Below are 27821 nucleotides of genomic sequence, written 5' to 3' on the forward strand. Positions count from 1 at the left end.
GTCCTGTGGGAATCTCGGATGAGCGAATATTGAAGAAATAGACAGGGACTGCGCATAGGTGCCGCTCGGTGGGAGTGTGAATCGGCCGTGAGGTGAGCCGAAATAGTACGCGCAGTTGCGATTACACTGTGTCCCGGATGGCGCAGTGGTTACCCCACCTGACTAGTAAGCGGGAGATCCCAGGTTCGAATCCCCATCCGGTACTCATTTTCACTCGTCGCCGCCGATTCTGCGTAATGCCCCGATCAGCTGACAGCAGTGATTCCTTTCCTTTCCTTTCCTTCCCTTTCCTTTCTTCCCCTCTCCACCCTTCTCCTTCGTCAGGACCCTTCAGCATCACGTGTGGCTTGTTTTGCCCGTCTTCTTTCTTCCCAATACCTTCTCATTCTCTCGCTTCTTCTGTTAAGACAACTTTGATTTTGGTGTCCGGCCACCTGTGACCATCAACCAACCCTTTATAATTCTCCCTTCCTGTACTATTACTTGCAGATTCCTTTCTTTTATTCCTACAGCCTTCCAGTCATCTTTGACTTCCTTCACCCAGTTGTTTCCCGTATGACATGTTGCATTCCATATCTTCTTAGTCAACCTTTCCTCGTCCATCAGCCGGCCGGAAAGCTGTCCGGTTCTAGGCGCTACAGTCTGGAGCCGAGCGACCGTTCCGGTCGTAGGTTCGAATACTGCCTCGAGCATGGATGTATGTGATGTCCTTAAACTAGTTAGGTTTAAGTAGTTCTAAGCTCTAGGCGACTGTTGACCTCAGAAGTTAAGTCGCATAGTGCTCAGAGCCATTTGAACCATTTTTGAACCTCGTCCATACTCGTGATGTGCCCAACAAATCGTAACCTCCTCTTCCGTATCTCGCTCGCTATGGGCTCAATATTTTAGTACAGTTCCTGTCGTGTTCTGTTTACCCAGATATCCCCGTGTTCTTTGGTGGCCCATATGTCTTTCAATATACAACACATTTACTTGTCTAAACAAAAATTTTTTGAAGTGAATCAACGAACTGTCACACACTGACTGGGCGGCATTCTGGCGCCTGGTCCTTTGATGTTCATGCAGAAAAGGCAAAAATGTCTTGATCCGTTATTCTGTAGGGAAGGTAGTGGTGCCTCGGCGTCCTCTGCCCTCATCAAGGACAGATGCTGGTTCTGCCCGCAAAAGCACGAAGCAGGCCGCAGACCCACTTGTGCGAAAACTCCCCATCTCCCTGTGGAATCTCGGCTCTCCTAATAAGATTCACTGATTGCCTTCTGCCTACAAAGAGGAACCTGACACCACACCTTCCTAATGCGAAAAACGACAAGTCCCAAGCTCACGTGTGCAGAATTCTCAATGAAACAACCACAAAACTGTGGCAGAAAAATGTAACGATATCGCTTAATGCCATGTGACAATAATGCCACATTAGATTTAAATGAAATGCGTCAGTTGCCAGTGAAGTAGTAATCTTGTGGAGAGAACGGATTTAGATTTAGTTGTGAGTGATTCTCAAATGTCTATGGTATTATAAAACTTTTTTCCAGTTAGAAAGAGTTTAATACGAAGGCTGTCCAGAAAGTAAGTTATGATTGATCGCGAAATGAAAATCACAGTGAAAATCAGGAATGTCTCATTTGTAACAGTTAGCTACACCTTTCAGCTACTTCTCTACATAGTCGCCGTTCTGACTCAGACAATCGTCGTAGCGTTGTACCAACTTTCCAATACCCTCATCATAGAAGTCAGCCGCCAGTGCTTTCCGCCCATTCTCTACGCTGGCCTAAAGCTCGTTGTCTGTGCCAAAATGTTGTCTTCATAGCCAGCGGTTCGTTTGAGCAGAGATGAAACTCTGTGGGAGACAATTACGGGCTGTATTGTGGGTAACCAAACATTTCCAATTGAAACGATGCAGGAACATCTTCATTGCCCCTGCAGAATGAGGCTGAGAATTGTCTTGAAGAAGAAACCGCACGACAGTTATGTAATGTTGATTGCATAGCTTCAGGGGAAAATTCTCACCAGGCCCTCGTACTTGGCGGGAGACGCTATTTTCTATAACATCTTTACGCGCTCACTAACAGCTCAGGAATGAAAAGAGCGACATAATTCTACCTAGAGTCATACTAGAGACACTGCCCAACACATCTTTGCAAAGCTTTATCGGATTTTCATAGTCGTTTCCATTTCACGACCGATCGTAACTTACTTTCTGGACAGCCCTCGTAACAACACTAAAACATAGCTGCATAAATAATTCAGGAGAATGGTATACGCATAGGCAGCATAACGTTCCACAAAACCAAAGTCAGCAGTTCGTTGTATTTAAGTTCTTTTTTTTTAAATATAAAGTTCATGGTCATACAAACACTTTCAGTTCATTACAAATATTGTAACGTTTATACGTACTACCTCTAGCTGAAATTAACGGAATCTATCTTTACTAATACTCTAGATCATGTTAATGTAAGAACACAAATCTGCAGTTCATTTGAAGTTTTGTTCCTGTTTTTAACATTAAAGTTCAACGTCATAAAAACAGCTGAAGTTCATTGCAAATATTATAACTCTGTATTATTTTATTCCTGGGCATTAAATAAGACACCGAATCAGTTGAAGTTTGTTCTTGTAGTAATTTATTTATTTATTCATGTATTTTATTCTGGGGTGTCATGTTAACGCCAGTTTTGACTAAAATATTTGCCCATACATCGACTGTAATATATGCAAACAAAAACACATAATGTCTCTGAGCAAAGTAGACCTATGTCACATCCTTGTGTGAAGATTTTTGTAACAATTAACAGTTGTATAGCATATGCTGGATACTGGCAAAGTTCAGTTATCAGAATGTATACGCAAATACAAACTCTGTAAAAGTGAGTGATGTGGCACTAGCTGGGCATCACAATGGAAGCAGACAGATGGACAATAACAAAAGTCGCTCCATACTGTCGCAGTAAGTACAAAACTAAATTTTGGATCGAAATCGGCAGATAAACAATATTCATGGCGATGCATTAAAGCATGTTCCATCTTCTTGTCACAGAGCCAGCGCCCAGCATTATGCTTGAAATAGCTTTGTAACTTCGTGTACACCATCTGAAGATGAGCCTGAAAAGATTCGAAAACCGGATCGTGCAATGAATAAATAACTATTTTTAAAAAAGTGACTGGTCACAGTTTTTTGTACTTACAATGAATAAACAGTCACGGACCCTTAAACGTTCGTAAAGGATGAGCTTAATCTACATAACATGTTTTCCGAAACTACTTCCAGCTATGAGGAGCAATCAAATGAAAACCGAACACCCGCCCCAACGAAATTATGGAATGGTTCCATTCAAAAGTAATCACCACACGCGTTAAGATATTTATGCCACTGGAAGAAGAGGCGATCAGTTACTGTTTCGTAGAACGCGGTCGGCCGCGTATGGATCCACAACCGCACCCACTCTTGCGCGTCCTCGTCCGACGGAAACTGACGTCAACGCATGTTTTTCTTCAGGTTGCCAAAGTGTGAAAATCATAGGGTGAAATATCCTGGCTGTACAGGGGATGTTTCCCAACCAAACTGCTGAAACGTAGCCTTCTTCCGTTTCGAAGTGTGGAGGCAAGCGTTATCGTGCAAGAGGATGATTCCATCCAATAGCATTGCGACAGCCCGAGGGTAAATCGCAAAGCCAACAGTGGGAACAACCACCATCTTCCCCGCCAGAGACATCCCAAGGTCTTCACAAGAGTTCCGGTAAGGTCGTTATGAGTTCCTCCTTCGATTGCATGGACCCTCTGCTCGTCTAGTTCCTCGAGCGTGGAACCCCAGTCAGTGTACAGCTCTATGAAGAGACTTTGCAGACACTGCCACGCGTCATTAAGTCAAAGCACCCAGGAATGCTATCGGACAGAATCATCCAAATGGGGAATCAGCGATTATAAAGCGGTTAGTGCATCGATGATTTCAGCCGTAAATAGAGATATTAAGAAAGGTAGGAAGATTTTTCTGTTTAGCAAAAGTGACAAAAAGCAGATTTCAGAGTACCCGATGGCTCAACACAAGAGTTTTGTCTCAAGTACAGATAGTGTTGAGGATCAGTGGACAAAGTTCAAAACCATCGTACAATATGCGTTAGATGAGTATGTGCCAATCAAGATCGTAAGAGATGGAAAAGAGCCACCATGGTACAACAACCGAGTTAGAAAACTGCTGCGGAAGCAAAGGGAAATTCACAGCAAACATGAACATAGCCAAAGCCTTGCAGACAAACAAAAATTACGCGAAGCGAAATGTAGTGTGAGGAGGGCTATGCGAGATGCGTTCAATGTATTCGAAAGTAAAGTTCTGTGTACTGACTTGGCAGAAAATCCTAAAAAATTTTGGTCTTATGTCAAAGCGGTAGGTGGATCAAAACAAAATGTCCAGACACTCTGTGACCAAAATGGTACTGAAACAGAGGATGACAGACTAAAGGCCGAAATACTAAATGTCTTTTTCCAAAACTGTTTCACAGAGGAAGACTGCACTGTAGTTCCTTCTCTAGATTGTCGCACAGATGACAAAATAGTAGATATCGAAATAGACGACAGAGGGATAGAGAAACAATTAAAATCGCTCAAAAGAGGAAAGGCCGCTGGACCTGATGGGATACCAGTTCGATTTTACACAGAGTACGCGAAGGAACTTGCCCCCCTTCTTGCAGCGGTGTACCGTAGGTCTATAGAAGAGCGTAGCGTTCCAAAGGATTGGAAAAGGGCACAGGTCATCCCCGTTCTCAAGAAGGGACGTCGAACAGATGTGCAGAACTATAGACCTATTTCTCTAACGTCGATCAGTTGTAGAATTTTGGAACACGTATTATGTTCGAGTATAATGACTTTACTGGAGACGAGAAATCTACTCTGCAGGAATCAGCATGGGTTTCGAAAAAGACGATCGTGTGAAACCCAGCTCGCGCTATTCGTCCACGAGACTCAGAGGGCCTTAGACACGGGTTCCCAGGTAGATGCCGTGTTTCTTGACTTCCGCAAGGCGTTCGATACAGTTCCCCACAGTCGTTTAATGAACAAAGTAAGAGCATATAGACTATCAGACCAATTGTGTGATTGGATTGATGAGTTCCTAGATAACAGAATGCAACATGTCATTCTCAATGGAGAGAAGTCTTCCCGAAGTAAGAGTGATTTCAGGTGTGCCGCAGGGGAGTGTCGTAGGATCGTTGCTATTCACAATATACATAAATGACCTTGTGGATGACATCGGAAGTTCACTGAGGTTTTTTGCGGATGATGCTGTGGTGTATCGAGAGGTTGTAACAATGGAAAATTGTACTGAAATGCAGGAGGATCTGCAGCGAATTGACGCATGGTGCAGGGAATGGCAATTGAGTCTCAATGTAGTAGATAAGTGTAATGTGCTGCGAATACATAGAAAGATAGATCCCTTATCATTTAGCTACAAAATAGCAGGTCAGCAACTGGAAGCAGTTAGTTCCATAAATTATCTGGGAGTACGCATTAGGAGTGATTTAAAATGGAATGATCATATAAAGTTAATCGTCGGTAAAGCAGATGCTAGACTGAGATTCACCGGAAGAATCCTAAGGAAATGCAATCCGAAAACAAAGGAAGTAGATTACAGTACGCTTGTTCGCCCACTGCTTGAATACTGCTCAGCAGTGTGGGATCCGTACGAGATAGGGTTGACAGAAGAGAGAGAGAAGATCCAACGGAGAGCAGCGCGAACTCCAGTGGAAGTCTCTGCAGGAGAGACGCTCAGTAGCTCGGTAGGGGCTTTTGTTGAAGTTTCGAGAGCATAACTTCACCGAAGAGTCAAGCAGTATATTGCTCCCTGATACGTATATCTCGCGAAGAGACCATGAGGATAAAATCAGAGAGATTAGAGCCCACACAGAAGCATACCGACAGTCCTTCCTTCCACGAACAATACGAGACTGGAATAGAAGGGAGAACCGATAGAGGTACTCAAGGTACCCTCCGCCGCACACCGTCAGGTGGCTTGCGGAGTATGGATGTAGATGTACAATCCACGATAATGTCCGCTCCCACACGTCCGATCGGACTAAGGCTAGGCTTCACCGATTTCATTGGGAAACTCGGCAACATCCTCCACACAGCCCGAATCTTCCACCGTGTGATTTTCATTTCTTTGGCGAAGTGAAGTTAGACGTGAGTGGACGTCGGTTTCAGTCCGACAAGGTGGTGCAAGAGTGAGTGTGGTTGTGGATCCGTCAGCGGTCCTCTGTGTTCTATGAAACAGGAATTGATCGTCTTCTCTCCAAATGGGATAAACGCCTTAACGCATGTGGTGATTACTTTTGAATGGAACCATTTCATGGTTTCGCTGGGGTGGGTGTTTTGGTTTTAATTCGACTGGCCCTTACACCTAATGGCTCCACGCTCTACTATGAGGCGTATCTTTTTGACCGAGCAATTCCACGCTCACTAATCCGCAACACTCGTCAAAAATGACTTCAGAAATATGGGGTTGTTATAATTAAACTTCCGCTGTTTGAGAGGACCTCCATGCGAAACGAGTGATCGTACGGCAATGGAACTTTGTGGAAACATTTGGAAGGAAATGTGGAAGAGAAATAACGAATAGACCATTGAAAGAAACGCATTTTAATTTCTACATGAGAGAGTAATAGCTGACTGTCTTAAACTATAATGCACACCTATGCTTGTGCTTCAACCCTACGGCGCCTAACGGCAAGTCATGACACTGACACTACTAACAGCGCAAATCCTGCAGCACACAATGTGAACATCATTTTCTGAAAGTTGCGTCCATACGGTAAATAGTTTTCCGTCTACTCTGCCTGACACAGCGAAAGTTTGGTTATGACCACCCTGTAAACCAAGAAAAACACCACCTCCGCCCCAGAAGGCACACAGCTTCTGATGAGTCTGTAATTGAGATAGCCAAGATAGATATACACCGACAAAAAAGTAACGCATTACTAAGTTTGTTTACGTTATGTATACTTGGTAATTGAGATCTATACACTGAAGACCCAAAGAAATTGGTACACTTGCCTAATATCATGTAGGGCCCCCGCGAGCACGCAGAAGTGCCGCAACACGACGTGGCATGGGCTCGACTAATGTCTTACGTAGTGCTGGAGGGAAATGGCACCATGAATCCTGCAGGACTGTCCATTGCAGGGCTGTACATAAATCTGTAAGAGGACCAGGGAGTGGAGATTTTTTCTGAGCAGCACGTTGCAAGACATACCAGATATACTCAATAATGTTCATATCTGGGGAGTTTGGTGGCCAGCGAAAGTGTTTCAACTCAGATGAGGATTTCTGGAGCCACTCTGTAGCAATTCTGCACATGTGGCGTGTCGAATTGTTCTGCTGGAATTGGCTAAGTCCGTCGAATTGCACAGTGGACATGAACGGATGCAGGTGATCAGACAGGGTGCTTATGTACGTGTCATCTGTCGGAGTCGTATCAGGGGTCCCATATCACTCCAACTGCACACGCCCCAACCATTACAGAGCCTCCACCAGCTTGCTGACATGCAGGGTCCATTGGTTGAAATGGCTCTGAGCACTATGGGACTTAACATCTGAGGTCATCTGTCCCCTAGAAGTTAGAACTACTTAAACCTAACTGACCTAAGGACATCACACACATCCATGCCCGAGGCAGGATTCGAACCTGCGACCGTAGCACTCACGCGGTTCCCGACTGAAGTGCCTAGAACCGCACGGCCACCGTGGCCGGCTAGGGTCCATTGATTCATGAGGTTGTCTCCATAGCCGTACACGTCCATCCGCTCGATACAATTTGAAACCAGACTCGTCCGACCAAGCAACATGTTTCCAGTCATCAAGACTCCAATGTCGGTGTTGACGGCCCCAGGCGAGGCGTGAAACATTGTGTCATGCAGTCATCAGGGGTATACGATTGGGCCTTCGAACCATATCGATGATGTTTCGTTGAATGGTTCACACATTGACACTTGTTGATGGTCCAGCAATGATACGATGGTCCAGCAATTTGCGGAATAGTTGCATTTCTGTCACGTTGAACGATTCTCTTCAGTCGTCGTGGGTTCCGTTCTTGCAGAATCTCTTTCCGGCCGCAGCGATGTCGGAGATTTGATGTTTTAGCCGATTCCTGATGTTCACGTCACACTCGTGAAATGATCGTACGAGAAAATCTTCACTTCATCGCTACCTCGGAGATGCTGTGTCCCATCGTTCGTGCGCCGAGTACAACACCACGTTCAAACTTGCTTAAACCTTGATAACCTGCCATTGTAGCAGCAGTAATCGATATAACAACAGCGCCAGACACTGGTTGTGTAATATAGGCTTTGCTGAACGCAGCCCCGTCTTTTGTCTGTTTACATATTTCTGTATTTGAATACGCATGCCTATACCAATTTCTTTGGCAGTTCAATGTATAATTTTGGTTATTGTGAGTTATTTGGTAGTGCTCAGTCATTTACGGAGATTAATGATCTTAATAGGAAAAAATGATCTTGAGTGCTGATACAATGTTCTAAGTCACTGAGAAGTAATAATCCTTAGTAGCTTTGTGAGGCGACGATGTCACTGCAATCTTCTGCACTAAGGTTAATGCAAGTATGAAGATGCACTGAATCTGGGGCAAAGCTCTGATTGCGGTTGCTTAAAAGCACGCACCGGCCAATGAGAGACACAGGCAGTGCGGTGATCGGAATTCAGCGTCCAGTGGTGGGGTGTACGATGGCGCCATCAATCGGAGAAAGCGAGCGACGGGAGAGCTATCTCGCCCGGCGGCACGCTGGCGGGATGTTTACATGTACCGCCTTCCACAAATCTATGAGCGGCGCGCCTTGTGCGATGACAGAGACGCCGTCGATGCCGTAACTTCTACATCCTACGAGGGCTGCCAGTTGACTCCTGGATTTCCCCAGTGCCAACTCGACGCCACGAAATTATTTAATGTAATTCTAAGCCAATCAGGACGGGGAGTAGAATCTAGGTCATTCCCTGCTACTGCATACAGCGCTTCTGTAAGGTCTTGCCTTCTGGAAGAAATGTAAGAACTATGTTGGTAATGCCAGCCGCGGAGAGGAAGTATTCTCTCTGTAAGCCAGCCACATGAGCTCCGGTCACAACCCGTTCAGGACGAGTACAGGAAGACCAGCCGATGAGATCGAAGCTGAAGAGAGACCCTATAACAGAAATTTGGTGAAAAATAACTAAATGAAAGTAAGGAGTGGAAGGCGATGTGCACAGCATATTATTAGGCATTTTTTATCATCTAAACTGAGGGCTTCAAGGCATAGCCCCAGTGTCTACTAGATGCTGCCGAAAATTGGTATGCAGACTTCTGCTCCCACACATTACACCATCCGGCACTGATTATCACCGTTTTGATTACACTGAGATACCACGGAGGCTATGAAATAATAAAAATCCGAACACTGTTCTATTTTTGCGCCCTGTATCTTCACTGTTTGTCTGGAATTGTTTTTGCTCGCCTGATGTTTTCTATCGATGCCTCGTGGAAGCCGCTTGTTCGTGTTGATGTTGTTGTAGTTGTGCCCTCCTGTAATGATTTGTGGTTGCTGGCTGGATGAGGAGAGGGTGATAAGATAGGTGGGTGGCGGTTTCCTCTCACCGCAACACAAAATGCACACGTGGTTAAAATACAGTTTATTAAAGGAACCAGTTGAGTATTTAACTTTAGTGACAATTCTTGAATCTTCTCCGTGTGCATTTCTCAAATAAATATAATGACTAACGTTGCCCCACAGGTTCGAGGGGAGGATATCACTGTGGAAGACTGGAGCACAGTGCGACGTATTGAGGTGCAATGCTAACTGAGTCCCGATGCGACGTACTGAGGTAGTGAGCTTGACAGACAGCGAGAGACACAGCTCGGCCGTCGTTGTCGTCGTCGGCGGCGGCCTGTATGCACGCTGCCGAGGGGGGCGTTATCGGCGCGTAGCCTGGGGGCGTGTCTTAGTCTTCTCGACTTGTTATAGGCGCGCTCGGTTCAGCGTCTGCTATGCATTGTTTCCTAGTGCCGACCGCTGTGCTGGTGAATGTCCCCATTCAAAAAAATGGTTCAAATGGCTCTGACAAGGGAACCTCCCCATCGCACCCCCCTCAGATTTAGTTATAAGTTGGCACAGTGGATAGGCCTTGAAAAACTGAACACAGTCAATCGAGAAAACAGGAAGAAGTTGTGTGGAACTATGAAAAAAATAGGCAAAATATACAAACTGAGTAGTCCATGCGCAAGATAGGCAACATCAAGGATTGCGACAGCTTAGGAGCGTCGTGGTCTCGTGGTTAGCGTGAGCAGCTGCGGAGTGAGAGGTGCTTGGTTCAAGTCTTCCCTCGAGTGAAAAGTTTAATTTTTTATTTTCAGATAATTATCAAAGGTCAGGCACTACACAAAATCAACTTCGCTCTCCAAAATTCCAGGACATGTTCAGATTTGCTTGGACATATGCAGGATTTGACGGTCTACACGCGGAAAAAATTGAAAACGTTAAAAACATATGTTTTGACAGAGCACAAGGAAAACTGTGCGACTGTGAAACTGTTGCATTCATTTGTTGCAGTTTATGTGACAAACTCTTATGTTTTCATCACTTTTTTGGGAGTGATTATCACATCCACAAGAAAACTTAAATCGGGCAAGGTAGAAGAATCTTTTTACCCATTTGCCAAGTGTACAAGTTAGGTGGGTCGACAACATTTTCCTGTCATGTGACTCACATGCCGTCACCAGTCACGTATAGAATATATCAGACGTGTTTTCCTGTGGAGAAATCGGTTGACCTATGACCTTGCGATCAATTGTTTTCGGTTCCCATTGGAGAGGCACGTCCTTTCGTCTACTAATCGCACGGTTTTGCGGTGCGCTCGCAAAACATACACTAAACTTATTACAGTGAACAGAGACGTCAATGAACGAACGGACAGATCATAACTTTGCGAAATTAAAGAATGAAATTATTTCACTCGAGGGAAGACTTGAACTAAGGACCTCTCACTCCGCAGCTGCTCACGCTAACCACGGGACCTCGGCGCTCCTGAACTCACCATATCCTTAATGTTGCCTTTCTTGCATATGGACTACTCAGTTTGTATATTTTGCTTATTTTTTTCATAGTTTCACACAACTTCTTCCTGTTTTCTCGATTGATCTGTGTTCAGTTTTTCAAGGCCTATCCACTGTGCCATCTTATAACTAAATCTGAGGGGGGTGTGATGGGAAGGTTCTCTGTTCCTGTCATGTGACGCACATGCCGTCACCAGTCTCGTATAGAATATATGAGACGTGTTTTCCTGTGGAGGAATCGGTTGACCTATGACCTTGCGACCAAATGTTTTCGGTTCCCAATGGAGAGCCACGTCCTTTCGTCTACTCATCGCACGGTTTTGCGGTGCGGTCGCGAAACACAGACACTAAACTTATTACAGTGAACAGAGACGTCAATGAACGAACGGACAGATCATAACTTTGCGAAAATAAAGAATGAAATTATTTCACTCGAGGGAAGACTTGAACCAAGGACCTCTCACTCCGCAGCTGCTCACGCCAACCACGGGACCACGTCGCTCCTGAGCTCACCATACCCTTAATTTTGCCTATCTTGAATATGGACTACTCAGTTTGTATATTTTGCTTATTTTTTTCGTAGTTCCACACAACTTCTTCCTGTTTTCTCGATTGATCTGTGTCCAATTTTTCAAGGCCTATCCACTGTGCCAGCTTATAACTAAATCTGAGGGGGGGTGTGATGGGAAGGTTCTCTTGTTAGTTCAGCGTCTGCTATGCATTGTTTGCTAGTCCGACCGCTGTGCTGGTGAATGTCCCCATTCGATTCTTCTTCTCAACAGGCCGCGATTGCGTTGCTCATATATTGAATGGTGCACGGACGAACAATGATACAAATTAAAATCCAAATTATGCCTCAGCCGAAATAAAGGAACGGACAATGACGTAGCATGCCACGAATGCCTCTCCAAAATTTATTCAAACTTTGACGTGAATCGCCTGCAGACGCAAATAGCCAGTAAAAGGAAATTTTGAAAACTGGAATATTTCCTGAACGCCGTGAATAACAATATCATCGTACGCAATATGCTTTAACATTTAGTTTTTGTATCTTCCGGTAATATCACACGAAACATTTCAGTGTCACTCAGCGTCCTACCACTTTACGTCTTTCAGTCCCGAACGCAAATCCTGCCTCCTCCTGCTCGCTGATAGTGCTGACACACTCGTCCACAAGTCGGGATACGGAAGGTGATGTGCCCACTGGGGTTCCTCGCCGCTTAACAGATGACTGTAAAGAGCAACAAAGGGCCCTCCGTGCTGAATTGCTTGCGCATTACGAGGCTGATCGTAACAATTTTTTGTGGAGCATTGTCACAGGCAATGAAGCAAGGGTTCATCGCTTCGAACCGGACAAAACGGCATTGCATGGAGTGGCGCCCCACCACCTCCCCTCCGAAGAAAAAGTTCAAAGCCGCACCCTCAGCCGGTAAAGTTATGGCGACATTTTTCTGGGACTCTGAAGGTGTTATTCTATTTGATGTCCTCCCTCATGGTGCAACGATCAACTCTGAAGTATATTGTACAATACTTCCCTCAGGAAACTGAAGAAGCGACTTCAGCGTGTTCGTCGCCACAAAAATGCAAACAAACGTCTCCATGGTAAAGCAAGGCCTCACACAAGTCTGCGCACCCGAGAGGAGCTCCCAAAACTTAATTGGACAGCTCTTCCTCATCTACCCGACAGCCCGCATCTCGCATCTTCCGACTGCCATCTGTTTGGCCCCTGTGGCTAATGTACTCTGCAGGAAGCAGTACGTGGAAGATGGGGAGGTTATTGATGCAGCAAGGGGACCAGTAGAGGGGTACCTTGCGGGGATACGGGCCCTTCCAGTAAGGTAGCGTAAGATCGTCGCATTGAACAGACATTATGTTGAAAAATAGGGTTTTGTAGCCAAAGGAGTGGGGAATAACATGGTGAATTGGAGTCCTGAATAAAACCAACCTGCTTCAACAAAAAAATTGTTGCATTACTTATTGAACGCCCGTCATATGTATTCCTGGACAATTGTCGCAGAAATTTGCTTATGAGGACAGACAAACCTGGATATTTTCATATCCAGTAAGGGCACTAATAACCATGCTACTGAGCGCCCTAGATCCATCGTACTCGTTAACGTCGTCGGTCTGCAGGTGAAGCAACCCTGCGAATGCTTGTGGTAGCCATTACAACGGGACGGGGCAATGATTTTTCGCTTAATGAATGTAATTATTTATTACGGAACAGGTGTTTAAGAACTTAGTTGGCGACAGACCAAGAGATGCAGAACACTAGGCGAAAATGTACATTTGTAGGGAAGGGAACTAGCGTTCTTTCTGAAGCACTCATCTCGACATTCGCCTCAGGAAACAAAGGGAAACGTAAATAATATTGGCGGTACGAGATTTGGTCCCTGCTTCTCACAATGAATTCAGCCACGAAGCAAAGAACGTGCACTCGCATTTCAGGAGGATCTGAGTGTCTACATTCTGCCGCTGCCAAACCACTACTATTTTTCATGGAATTCTTCAATCGATTAAGGCACATGCAACGGATTGTCTCGACTGTCTGCGTACAGTGAAGCTATTTCTGCATTTCCATCAGCGTTAAAAACCGCATTATTTTTAAAAATGCGACTCTTCATCTACACCGTCACTCCAAAACATTCCGAGACTGATTCCATTGCTGACGTATAAACGACGTCTGCGCATTGATTACGGGGGCAACTTGAGCTAACAAGTGTAAGACGTGCAGCCGGCGAGTCAGTAGTGAGCAGACAGTGGTAAGTGGTGGACATGCGACCGCAGTGTTTTAACGTTGTTGTCACACATTGCTATGGAACAACACGTAAATAAAGTGTTCAAGAGGTTTCCAGATTATTTTCAAGGAGAGGGAAGTGGGTGCACAGTTTGTCCCGCACACCTGAACTCTCGAACAAGAACGACGACGCGTGGCACCTGCCACCAGTTGATTGAAATGCAAATCACGGATGAAAGGATTTCGTCGTTCTGTAGAGGGTTTGTACCGATAACGCAAAGTGCAGAAATTGATACAAAGACTCAACACTTAAGACATAATCGACATTTAAGCCAGTGTGACGCGCGATTTCAACATCATTCCAGGAAACAAATTTTTTGACTGTTTCACATGGTTGGTTGAACTTTCTGTTCATTGTACACAAGTGTGAGAGACTATATAGGACACATGAAACATTAAAAACCACCTTCTTAACGTTTCTCTGTTTTTTATTAATCCAGTCTCGAAACATTTTGGACCGATGGGGTATACACAGGATGGCATCTTATGGTGTGTGGCCGAGGGTATTTTGTGCACCTCTGTTCGAGCTGCGAATGGTCCGCGGGAAGAAAGATTAACTGGTAAACCTCCTTCTGAGCTCGAAAATCCCTCGACTTTACCTTCATGGTCTTTGCGCGAGATATATGAAGGAGGAAGCAATGTATTGGTTGATTCTTCTAGGAATGCACCTTCTCGGTACTTTAAGAGTAAACCACGCGCTGATGGATAGCGCTTGTCTTGCAGCTTCTTCCAAGAAATTGGCTGAGCGTCTCCGTAAAGGTGTCGTGCTTAATGAATGAGCCTGCGGCGAAACGAGGTGCCCTTTTTTGGGTCTTATCGATTTCCTTCTTCAAACCCTTCTGGTGCGGGCACCAGACTGAAGAACAGTATTAAAATATCGGTAAATTGAAGGTTTTGTAAGCTACCTCCTTCACGCGTAGACTAAACTTTCAGAGGAGTCTTCCAACGAATGTCAGTTTGGCATTTGCCTTTCCTACCATTAGTTATCTGCTCTCATTCGACTTTATATCGCTACGTACACATACTCCCACACGTTTAATAGATGTTACGTGCTTGCAGCGTGTTCTGCAATAGTACAATCGTCCGCAGCTCGTGGTCGTGCGGCAGCGTTCTCGCTTCCCAAGCCCGGGTTCGATTCCCGGCGGGGTCAGGAATTTTCTCTGCCTCGTGATGACTGGGTGTTGTGTGGTATCCTTAGGTTGGTTAGGTTTAAGTGGTTCTAAGTTCTAGGGGACTGATGACCATAGATGTTGGGTCCCATAGTGCTCAGAGCCATTTGAATAGTACAATCATACGCTAACATGTCTTTCCGTTTATTCATGCCCAAAACTAGAAATTTATTTATGTTGAGGATCAACCGCAAGTCCGTATACCAAGCGTCAATTCTCTGCATGTCGCTACAGTTTTTTTTTTTTTTTTTTTTTTTTTTTTTTTTTTTTTTTTTTTTTTTTTTTTTTAGTGTTGCGACGCCTCGCTCGATGAACTCAACAGAGGTTTTTGTTGTAATACTTTTACCACTCCCATGCCACTGATAGTACGTTATATGGCGCTTATCTGTTTGCAGATGGGTGCGCCCGTCGGATGGTATCTGTATCGGCGTTAAACTATGCTATGCTGTGAAATATGTACACTGCATCTGGCCGGGAACCAGAGCTGATCGTAGAAAGCCGGGTACAGCGCCTCCAGACATTTACGGCTTGTCGTAAACACACACACACACACACACACACACACACACACACACACACACACACACACACGCACACACACTCACACTCTACTACTGTCTCCGCAATGTTTACATCGATAACTCGTGGCGTTCGCGAAAACTACTCGGCGGCATGTGCCTGGTGACGCAATTATTTATTTATTAGCGTTTGTGTGCATGCCATACATCCAGTAGGTACTTACTTAGGTGGTAGTACTGATAATAAAGAAAATTGTTTTAGGACATACGGAGCACATGGTAGACGACAACAGATCACAGTTAGGCATCGCGGTAACAGCCGATAGATACAGTTTGTTATTGCCCTACACCCTTCGGTAGTCGTGCAGTCGACCGTGATTAAATGAACCTGATTACGGGAAAAAGACACCCATTCCAGAGAAAATGAACTGAAACGATGCGGGAAAGTGTACAGCTTATCGTGCCTATGGCACGAGGATATGTTGCGGTAACAATGATCGGACGCAAACATACGTAATTGAAACATCAATTTTGATCAGATAAGCGAATTTGTTACTGCTTTTGAAACTGCAGTTTAGTGGAACTGTAGTTATAGAGTGAAATAATACAGTCGCATCTCTTACTGATTGGGGTAGCTTGAATCTTAACTTAAGGAACAATTAATGATACGTACATGGGCGACAACGGTTACTTAAACGGGAGCGCAATTTAAAATGCAAACTATTACAAAATTAAGTTAGTGAGCAACTATTATATTCAACATTTTAGAATTATTTAAAATCAGAACTCAGTCACTGTCTCATGCGATCCGGAAATATTACGTAGCGTGACCACCGAGTAATGTTCACTGCCACTGAGTTTAACGAACCACTCTTCGCAAGCGGTAACATTTTTTTACCAAAAACATAATAATTAATTGTAAACGGCAACGCAATTAGCAGAAATCTATTAAAGCAGCGCCGAAATACGATACCAAAGAGATAAATGCACGGAACTTGTAAACACTCAAAACTGAATAGTATAGCTCAGGGTCGTAAAACTGTGACCCTAATTAAATATTTGTGCGGCCCGCGGTTCTCAACCGTATTTTATTATAATATGCATCTGGCAACTAACAGTCGAATCCAAAATAGGCAACGAAACTTAAGAGCTGAAGAATGTATTTTCCTGCCCAGTAACAAACTAATGTCCATAGCTCGTGGTCTTGTGGTAGCGTTCTCGCTTTCCGCGCATGGGTCCCGGTTTCGATTCCCGGCGGGGTCAGGAATTTTCCATGGCTCGAGATGACTGGGTGTTGTTGTGTCGTCTTCATCATCATCATCATCATCCACCCCCATTACGGTCGAAGGAAGCCAATGACAAACCACCTCCGCTAGGACCTTGCCTAGTACAGCGGTGCGGGTTTCCCTCATCGTCCCCTACGCTCCTCGGAGTATGGGACCTCATCATCATCAACAAACAAAAATGCTTACAGAGACATTATATTCTAAGATGTGCTTAATTTTAATTGACGTTGGCAAATTCGGCCGTGAACTAATGATAATGAGCTTACTTCATGGGCAGGGAGGTTAGTACAGCGTGTTAACTGTTAAGACGGCAGAGTTGTGAGGGGAGTGCGGGGAGAGGAGGAAGCAAGCATTGGCGGGCGAGGGGTGAGGGGGGGGGGGGGGGAGAGACAAGGCACGCCTACCAGTTGCAGTGCTGGCACTACAAATTGCACGTGCACGTCATACTTACACGAAAGCAGACGAAAGGCTTGGAAGTTGTTGGCGACTCCCGAGATGGGCCAGCAACTACTCATTTTGATAATGTTTAGCACAACTGCACAATAAAAACACGCAGAACAGTACAGCGCAAAACAATAACGAAGCAGACGACAATGGCTACCTTGTACAACACAGTCAGCTACGTAATGTTGGCAACAGTCGAAATTGCGTGCCTACCGAAGCCTCCCGACGTTTACCGACTTCTACCGACTCAGGACTAGGGAGAGGTCTGCCATCTAAAAGTTTACACACTGTAGTGCGGACATGCAAGATTTGAGTATGTCGGAGAGGGGGAATGTTTTATTGCTTCTCTTCCAGTGCTGATAGCTCGTGGGCGTGTGTGTTTCGTACTGATCAGCTGCTATGGTGTAAGTTTTAAACGAAACTAACAGGGACTCGCGGATACGCTTTATGGAGACAGTCATCTACTAACAGGGACTCGCGGATACGCTTTATGGAGACAGTCATCTTCAAATGCGGTATTTATTTATGCAAGGAATATGAAATTAAATTAAGGCCACTGTAATACAACGCAATGCATACAAGAAAACTGACATTCAAAATATTTGTTTAACATTTATGATCGTGTCCCTTATGGCATGATGCATACATATAAGTAGAATTACTGTTACTAATCAATTAATCCGCTGCTCACACAGATAACACAACACTTCGTCAGGCAATTACAGTGTCACTGCTGTGGGATCGCTGCGGTTGGCAGCAACCTGAAACAAAGACCGGTCGACCAGAAGTCTTCGAACGATACGGACTTCTAAGGATCAGTACTTTGGGGGGCCTGTGATCAGCTTATCGCGCCCTTACCGTAGCTAGTGTATGGGGAACTCATAACGTACTAATTCATATGAGTTACCAAATTAATAATAAGATCTGTACACACACGATCCGAGGTGGCGCCCCACGATGTCAGAAATGGCTCTTGACCAAAAAAGTTTGACGACACTGGTACACCTGGGTCATAGTATAAAAATTACTGTGGTTTGACTTATCAATGATTTCAACATTTAATTAACCTTATTTTTAAACATGTGCTCAATACTGTTGCAGTACAAGACTTACGCGATTACTTCAACCACAGCGAGATTGAGTTTGTAACTGAAAATTTAGCTTTACTTTTTGCCACCATTATCATTTTTATGCTAGGATAATAGGATATGGACCATGCTTATGGTAATAATGACTTGCGTAAATAATTAGCATAGGATTACGATTAATTTTTACACACGGAATATATTGTTCACAGAAAATTCTGTTCCACAGCCAAGTCTTTTATGGTACTAGTAGCCTGGGAAGCGATGAGAAAGCAGTCACATTTGTCGCAAGGATAATGTTTGTTTATAATTATTTTCTACGTAATTAACGAAATAGTTGTCATGTTTTTGCGTTCCATGCGTTAGTAAATTACCAAGAGACGTGAGTTGTGAAATACATTTAAAAACACCCGACTTACCTTGATACAAAGACGTGTACTAAAACTTGTTCGAGTCCTCCCTTGGGAATGGGTGTGTGTGTTGTTCTTAGCATAAGTTAGTTGAAGTTACTTTAAGTAGTGTGTAAATCTAGGGACCGATGACCTAAGCAGTTAGGTCCCTTAGGTATTCACACACAAAAAATTAAAAAATTAAAAAAAATAAAAAAGTTGTTATATTAACTTAATTATGTTGTTAAATTAACTTAAGTATGTCATGTATTGGAAAATTTGACTCGTTCCACATCATTACGAAATATCGTATTCATGATCCATGGAACTAGTATTAATCTAATCTAATCTTTGAACATTTACAACTTGTTCATGAAGAAATACATTCGAATATGTGTATATTGTAGCTTATTCCGCTGAAAGCTAGGGAATATAACCACTTATTTCATGCATGAGAAGCATATATTTATGTTGTTGTTAGCACAAACAATTTCCTTTTTATGGAGTCTAATGATTCGCCCATTCTTACCTTCACTCGCCTTTTAATACACGAATATTTCTGAAAATGAAATTACTTTTGCTTCAGAAGCGATTGTTTTGAACATTCTTGCCGTTAATGGTTCAAATGGCTCTGAGCACTATGGGACTTAACATCTGAGGTCATCAGTCCCCTAGAGCTTAGAACTATTTAAACCTAACTAACCTAAGGACATCACATACATCCATGCGCGAGGCAGGATTCGAACCTGCGATCGTAGCAGTCGCGCGGTTCCAGACTGAAGCGTCTAGAACCGCTGGGCCACCACGACCGGCTCCGTTTATGGCTCAGATTTAGCAACAATTACGGAATTGCTCTCTTCAGTGTTGGAAAACAGTTTTATTGTGCTTTTGACGATTTGTTATCACGTCTGTGTAGCTTTTTCTGAAGCTGCAGTTGTGGTGGCTTATTTAGTACGTTAAATAATGTAGGTATTACATTCCATATAGCTTTCAGACGTTCCACATTCACTGATTTGACTGTAAGTGTAGCGAGTAAAACTATGCTTTGTTGTTTAGATGTACGACGCCTTTCCGCTAAGGGTCGGGTTTTCCGGTGTTTACTATTAATTTTTTGTTATTATTCAGTAACGTCTATACGTAACAAGGCAATCGTAAATAAACTGCCCTGTAATGTACCGTTTCGTACCTCCCAGGGTCCTTACGAAAGCTAAAAATGAAAAATATTGCCATTTTTACTTATTATTGTCGATTTTTATGGCACTACATATTTTCCCTATTGTAAAAACTATGGTACAAATTAGTATAAATGGAAATATACGCACTCATCCGATCTCGTATTTAGAAGTGTCGCTTGTTGGCCGCTTGGGGCGCTGCTATCTCTGGGTAACAAAAACGAGACCGAGTGTCGCGACTGTTACGTTAAGATGTGTTGAAGGTGGAGCTTCTGGCGCAACTTAATAGCACGGCGACAACAATTACTTTGACTAAGTTCGCCATCCAGTCAGAGATAACTTTAAACATGCTGCAACCACACCGTACTCCTTCATTAATTATATTCCTGAAGCCTCTTAGTTAATTAGCTCTGTACTGTGCCTTACAAAGTTGCATTCATCACACCCACAAAGCCTCGACACACACACTGCCAACGCGCCGTCGAAATACACTGCCATGGTTATTGTTGCAGCTACAATAGTGACCAACCTCCTTCACATCTTCCGACTATTGCTCTCTCATACGTCGTAGGTACTGCTACCGTTTAAGCCTTACGTTTGATTGTATATAAAGCGAAGACTCTTGACATTGCCTATGGGTCTGCTTCACAAAATTTTTAAAAATCGTTACTAATAGTTACGCGAAATAACACCACCATATTGCAAATGGCCATACACAAAGAAAGAATGAAAATATTTACATTCATTACAAATGAGCAACGTTGAAATATACGAAAGAAATATTGTATCATAGTGTGACATATTGTGTTGTAGTGTTAAAAAGTACTTGTAATATGGAGTGTAGACTTATCATTCATTTTAAAATTGTGTATCTTTGCTAAGAATGATTGGATTTCTACGAAACTGCAGATTTAGTATTACAGAGCGCGATGAAAAATATCGCGACTTTAGGAATCGCTTCGTAATTTCGGTTTGGTTGCTTATCATGCTGTTCACGAGAAATTATACCATTTCCTTGGAGCGGCAGTGGTTCCTGGTTCCTGCACTGTGCCGCTGGTAAGATAGATGCGAACTTTTGCAGAACAGAGCGGAAATACAATCCTCTAGCTTTTCTCTATTCCTCGCTCGTACAGCCCTGGCCGAGCCGCAGAATAGGATCGGTTCGCCACCCAACGTAGAGTCGGGCGTCAGTTGCTTTCTCCTATCTCATCAGCGGTGCATGAATATGGTTGTTGTACAGTGTGTCGGTCCACATGAATTCTTCCTGATTCCCAAATGCAATTAAAAACAATATATGATCCATATACACTTCCTGTTGGCGAGATCATGTAAAGTAACTCAAAGTTTTTTCCAAAAAATTAACACAGATCTACGAGTATACGGGCTCCTTTCGTGGCTCGTAAAATATCTAGGCGATATTCCTATCCCAACCGATAGGCGCACAAGCATCTGTGGGGTGATAGAAGCTACTGCATCCACAGTTCTTCAACGGAGATCGTCTAGGTCACGTAGAGGCGAGGTATACACAACGTCTTCCACGTAACCACACAGGAAGAAATCCAGAGGGGTTATGTCTGGAGAGCGCGGTGGCCACATGGAACAGTGTTTTGTATGCATTTTTTAGTATAATGTCATGCTTTGCGATGACATTCGTTTATGAACCTCGCTACAGTGTGCGTACACTTTATCCATGTGAAGAGGAATAAGCAGATTCTAGCATTTTGCGAGATGTCTGCAAAAGGTATACGAGTTGCATTGATAAAGAGAGCAAAAGTCAAGGCCTCCGTGGCGCAATCGGCTATCGCGTTCTGCTGTTAACCGAAAGACTGGTGGTTCGAGCCCACCCGGGGGCGAAATCGTTTTAATCGCCACAGAGGCGAGGACACACGTCGACTTTATTAGAGATACACAGCTACTGTGATGATTTGTCTGTGTCTAAATGATGCCACAGAGGCTTATACACATTCAGCCAAGTGAAAGTGTGGGTAAAACCATGGCCCTACACAGACTTTCTACTATTTTTCTATTTATGTGTCACATGTGACACTGCAGTAGAGTGACGCCCACTAAAGAAGACGTATTATTTACATTTAATTTCAGCGTATACACCGCGAGTGCTACTTGGCAGGACCTCTCTCTCTCTCGACGTCGATTTGTATTTAGTGTTCCTAAGTGCCGGTCTGCAGTAGACCGCTGCTGGCCGAGCGACGTGCCCCATCCTTAAACTTAGTAGTTTTTGGTAATTATTTAACACCTGAAACAAAACGAAAGAAATCATTCGGAAATAATCTACACAAAAGTTTGTGGGTTCCTTTACACGATACAGTAAAACGCTAAATTATACAAAAAGTGTATTTGGAAATCAGGAAGCTTTATGTGGACGCCCCATATTACATCGGGCCGGCGCCCTTCCCCGATTCCCAAAAGATCACTTCCTGGCCTGAAGAGGAGTGCTTTCGTCCTGCAGCACCGTCTGTCACACCAATAGTTTTTATCTTCTGTCTATCGACGAACAAAGCCCGTGATGGCTTGCTGAAATTACAATGTTTAACATTGTAGAGCGATTGCAATAGACCCTAAGGAAAATGACTTCGCCAATACGACGGATGGAGCAAAAGACGCAATTACCTGCGGTGGAGAGGAAAAACTGGGCGTCGAATTTCAAAGCCAAAATGACGTCCCCTCGAGAAGTGCCATTATCACCACCTCTAAGAATGATTACACACACTGTGAAATTTTCAAAGACCTGGGTGTTGTTAAAGTTTTAAAATTTTGCTTTCCATACAGAATAGTACTCAGATCGTTGAAAGTAGATTTCACTACTATTATACGAGTAATTTCTTTATTTCTATGTCCACGGTGGCCGAATTACACCTTATCGTTGAAAGTAGATTTCACTACTATTATAATTTCTTTATTTCTATGTTCACGGTGGCCGAATTACACCTTACATCGAAACAGACACATTTCACTTTACGTAGTAGATACACACATTTTTACATGGCCAGAAACGTTGTACATGTGGATGTAAAAATTTTTTTATTGTAATAACAATTTTACTGCTAGTATATATAGTAGAAAATTAAAAATTAAAAAATAAAGGAGAGAAAGGTAGACTTAAGAGTGTAATCATGTTGCACTTCTACTTTTTCCTCTTAATGATCAATCAGTGACCTATATCTAAAACGTTTTATTATTTGACAGTTTTCTTTATTTACACTTTATAAAAACGTTAAAATTTTTAGATATCTACGCATAAGGACACAGGATTGCGCGCGCCCGCTTTTGTGTGTGTGTGTGTATGTGTGTGTGTGTGTTTCTTTTAATCAAATTATTCAATTTCAGGCCATTTGTGTCACCATTTTTATTGCAGCCTGTGCTGGAGCAAATGACTGGACTGTCGCTTGCTACAAAACCAAAATTAGTGCGCATAGTGTGATTCCCTGGCGATGTCTTCTACATCTACATACATACTCAGCAAACCACCATAATGCATGTTGGCGGCAGTAGGATCGGTATGCAGTCAGCTTCAAATGCCGGTTCCCTAAATTTTCTCTGCAGTGTTTCTCGAATAGAACGTCGCCTATCTTGCAGGGATTCCCATTTGAGTCCCCGAAGCATCCCGTAACACTTGCGTGTTGCTGGAACCTACCAGTAATAAATCTAGCAGCCCACATCCGAACTGTGTCGCTCTCTTCCTTTAATCCGACCTGGTTGGGATCCCAAACATTCGAGCAGTGCTGAAGAATGGATCGCACTAGCGTTCTATACGTGGCCTTCTTTAGGCCAGGCGCAAATTGAGACGCGTATAGCGCGTGTGGCGCGACGCAGCACAGCGCGTGTTTTTGTAACATCGTAGGTTCAAATGGGACCGCGCAAATTGCGACGCGACGCGACTGGGACGCGACACGCCCCTGCGCCAGGTCGCGCGGCTTTGTGGTTGAGGCACAGTTTTTCGCGCCGCGCGTCGCGCTTGCCTCGCTAGCACCGTGGGAAATTTGAGGCGGGGAGCGGAAAAGTAGCACGGCCATATGCTCACATCGGAACGGCGCATATGAGCAGTGGTAATATTGCCCATACGATAAATTTTGCCTTACTGTGTACTGAATTTTATTGCCTTTGGGTAGTATTTCGTTTTTCGCCATTTAAACGCTCCAGCTTTCTTCGTTAGCACGTTATACTTTTCTGTTACTTATATGTGCATAGTTTTGTTTTGTTTTTCTTCTGTCAAGAAAAATGTATACTTCAGTAACTGATGAGCCATTGGCCACTGGAATTGCACCATATTGCCTCCGCGATGTTTTCAGATCGCAAGAAGGGACAGAGGGTAGTGAATAAGGAAGCAAGGAATATTATAAAATCATGTGATTAAGAATCAAGGCAGTAAAGTAAAGCAAGGTTATATTCTCGCTGCATAGTAAGCAAGGGTATCTGTACGATCTGTTACAAGAATTTAGAAAGGGATATTCTCCACAGGTGTGATCCCTTTGTGCTTGTGGTAAAAAGCGTCCAAGATCTGAAGTATAGAAGTTTCACTGTGATTCCTCTGATATGGATGTAATAATGTAATACGACACACTGTACTACATGCATGTGACCAACATATTTCCACTGCAAGCTAGAAACAGTCGAAAAGCAGTCACAAACAACAATCTTTTAATTGGGTCGCCTTGATGAGAAAAAGCATTTCAATTGTTGCATCGACATTATCAGCATTAATAAACTAATTATACAACAACAGGCTACACAAATGAAGAAAATAGTCGGTATTATCACGAAAGTAGGAATATCCTAAAAGAGTGTTGTGATTAGATATATTTAATTTGTTGAAATGTGCTGCTGACAAAGCCAGATCTACTTTCATGACAATGTTTTTCGAACTGCATCTCACAAGGCACACAGGGCTAGCGTGTGCATTCCTGTCGCACGCATTATCCTTCGCTGCTGACAATACACTGACCATTGTGTTGTGCGACAGATCGATTGATTTCTGTCAATAACAGCTATTTTATTCGCGATCACGCATTGTCAGCGTGGCAAGCCCTAGGTGAGTAAACAGTATCTGGCAAGTGCCTATCATTCCGCCTGAAGGAACGCTCGTCATTATTTTAATACTACTCAGATGAAGAGAAGGAATAAAATCCTTTGGTAAATTTCCGTTCCAGTCGCTCAGTGTTAAAAATGCGATGGGTTACAGGGATTCCACCAAAATTCCAACAGAATTGCCAATCTGTTTTTGTGTGAGTTGTTAACCTTTTCTCATTCGAAGAAGCATCACCATTTATGAGTGAAGGCCACATTTCTCTTGGTGACTGGTTTAATTGTACTTCCTTTGTCACAGTGTAATTTGCCAAACTCATCTCACAGCAGCTATTGAGACAGAATTCCGAAACGGAGTGCCTCATTAAACAAGTAATTGGCAATCACAGAGCTCAATAGCTTACGAAAAACCTTATAGTATTGGTTTCCAGTAACATAAAAGAAGAAATTTCTTGTTTATTTTCATACTAGGAAGCTCTTGTTTCGCTAGCTGTCGATAACTCTTAAAAAATTACTGTCACTGGAGTGAAGTAAATAAAAAAAGAAATATAAGTAGTGATATATCGCCATAGATAAGAAAGTTCCGTGTGTTTAATAATTGGAAAAACACTGTCCTCCTTGTGTGCTATCATTCGCCAAACTTTCGTTTCCATGTCTCGAGCGGTTTAGGAGATACGAGAGATGTTGCCAGTATTTCGTTCTCGCTGGCGTGAGATCGGAAGTGAGCGCGCTACATGGGATCGATTTTCTGGAGATCGGAGGCAGGTAGAGATCTCCTCCCAAGTCTAAACAAAAATTCAGCATGTTAGCTAAATTTCATACGCAGCAATATACGGTGTAATACGCAACCAACGCAAAAGCATAGCGACCCCTAATTTTCGTTGCAAACTTTATGAGTTTTGCGTCGTGTCTTACTAAAATGTGTACATCACAGTAAGAATGGTCATTAGCGAGGTGATCGGCACTTCGTCACGAAGCTGTCATATAACGCTACAAGTACGGCAAAAATCATATATTTTCAGAGAATAGTTTCTGTAAAATCGTTTGAGAAAGATAACAGGTTGCGCGTGCTTCGGTTCAGTCAGCGCAGAGCGTCGCCAGTGGGCGCGTGCGAAGTATGGTGTACGCGTCGCAATATGCGCTGCACCCGCGCGACTCGTGTGGCACGTGGTTGTCGCGCTGTAGTGTCGTGTCACGTCACACGTGTTATACGCTTCTCAATTTGCGCCTAGCCTTACAGACGAACCACACTTTCCTTAAACTCTCCCAGTAAACCGAGGTCGACTCTTTGCCTTGCCTACGCAATCCTCACATCCTCGTTCCACTTCAAATCGCTTTGCAACGTTGCACCCAGATATTTAAAGGACTTGACTTCATCAAGCAGGACAGTACTAATGCTGTCCGCTCCCGGTAACTGAATGGTCAGCGTGACGGATTGTCAATCCTCTGGGCCCGGGCTCGATTCCCGGCTGGGTCGGGGAATTTTCTCCGCCCGGGGACTGGGTGTTGTGCTGTCCTCGTCATAATCCTATCATCGTCATCGACTGCAGGTCGCCGAAGTGGAGTCAAATTGAAAGACCGGCACCCGGCGAACGGTCTGCCCGACGGGGTGCCCTAGCCATACGATTAAATAAATTAAATAAAAATTACTAATGCTGTATCCGAACATTATGGGTTGTTTTTCCTACTCATCCATATTAAATTACATTTCTCTATATTTATAGCCAGCTGCCATCATCACACCAACTAGAAACTTCGTCTAAGTCATCTTGTTATCATCCTGCAGTCCCTGAAGATAAACTGTGCTCTTCAATATTTTGTACAAACTCATGGCTCTACAGTGCCCTAATTCATAGTGTGATAAATGTAAGTTATAGAAATAGAGACTGAATTCTTGCACCTTGTATTTGCAGACGAGACGGACCCGGAAACTGGCTTCACTGTGTGGGATGTAGCAAATTTGAATTCTCGCTCCATTGGTTCTCGTAAAAGCAGTTCTCAGTACGGTATGTACATCTCCGGAAGCTTTCCACGTTGTGATTGTCTCCAAAGGCGTGACGTTCGTCCCTTGTGTGTCTGTGTTACCGGGACTGCATGCTATAGACAGCCGGCCTCAGTGCTCTCGGGGCAGAATCGTTGCCTCGAAAAGCGCAGGTCATAAGTTCGAGTCCCACCTCGAGCATTCGTATGTATTTGAAATGTGATGTCAGTGTGTGCTTCCTTAACAGAATAAACATTAGAAATAAAAAAATAGCACTAAGAAAATACAATGTGTACTCAAAGATGAAATGTGATCGGTGTAAAGCTAACCAACCAAAACTTAAGAAATAAATAGTGACCTGCAATTGAGGGATATGGTTGACAGATGTAACGTACAAATCAAATAAACAGTCTGAGAGATTTTTTCCCAGGTATGTCACCATAGCACCTAGAAAACAGCGTTTTACAGCGTAATAAAAAGGTGCAACATGTTATAAAATCTCAGAAAAATAAGTTAAGCTGTAGGAAAAGAAGCTTAAATACAATGCTTGTAAGAACCAAGAAGGAACGACAAGATTGCAACACGATTAAAAAGGGTCTAAGACAGGGATGCCGTCTGTTCATCCAATATAGTGAAGAAAAAATGAACGAAATTAAACAAAAGGACAGTACATTAATTAAAATTCTGGGTGAAATGATTTCAGTGAAAATACTCGCTGATAATATTTCTGTCCTGAATGAAAGCGAGGAACAATTTCAGGACGTCCTGAAAGAAAATAAATAGTCTGAGGAGTACAGAATGTAGATTGAGAGGAAAACGAAGAAAGACAAACGGATGGAGAAGTAGTAGAAATAAGATTAACA

At 43.5% G+C, this 27821-nt stretch overlaps 1 protein-coding gene and 1 non-coding gene across 2 annotated transcripts in view; both read left to right on the forward strand.

Annotated features, from left to right (window-relative positions):
- Positions 1 to 27821, forward strand: part of LOC126474773 (sphingosine kinase 1-like) — a 199161-nt gene that overhangs the window by 43191 nt on the left and 128149 nt on the right. The window contains exon 2 of the mRNA XM_050102248.1: positions 26891 to 26983. Within this exon, the coding sequence (XP_049958205.1) occupies positions 26891 to 26983 (93 nt within the window). The remainder of the gene's footprint in view (positions 1 to 26890; positions 26984 to 27821) is intronic.
- Positions 21717 to 21790, forward strand: Trnan-guu (transfer RNA asparagine (anticodon GUU)). The gene has a single exon. It is a non-coding gene; the product is annotated as a tRNA-Asn (tRNA).

The sequence above is a fragment of the Schistocerca serialis genome, chromosome 4 (assembly GCF_023864345.2).
Source record: "Schistocerca serialis cubense isolate TAMUIC-IGC-003099 chromosome 4, iqSchSeri2.2, whole genome shotgun sequence".
NCBI classification, from domain to species: domain Eukaryota; kingdom Metazoa; phylum Arthropoda; class Insecta; order Orthoptera; family Acrididae; genus Schistocerca; species Schistocerca serialis.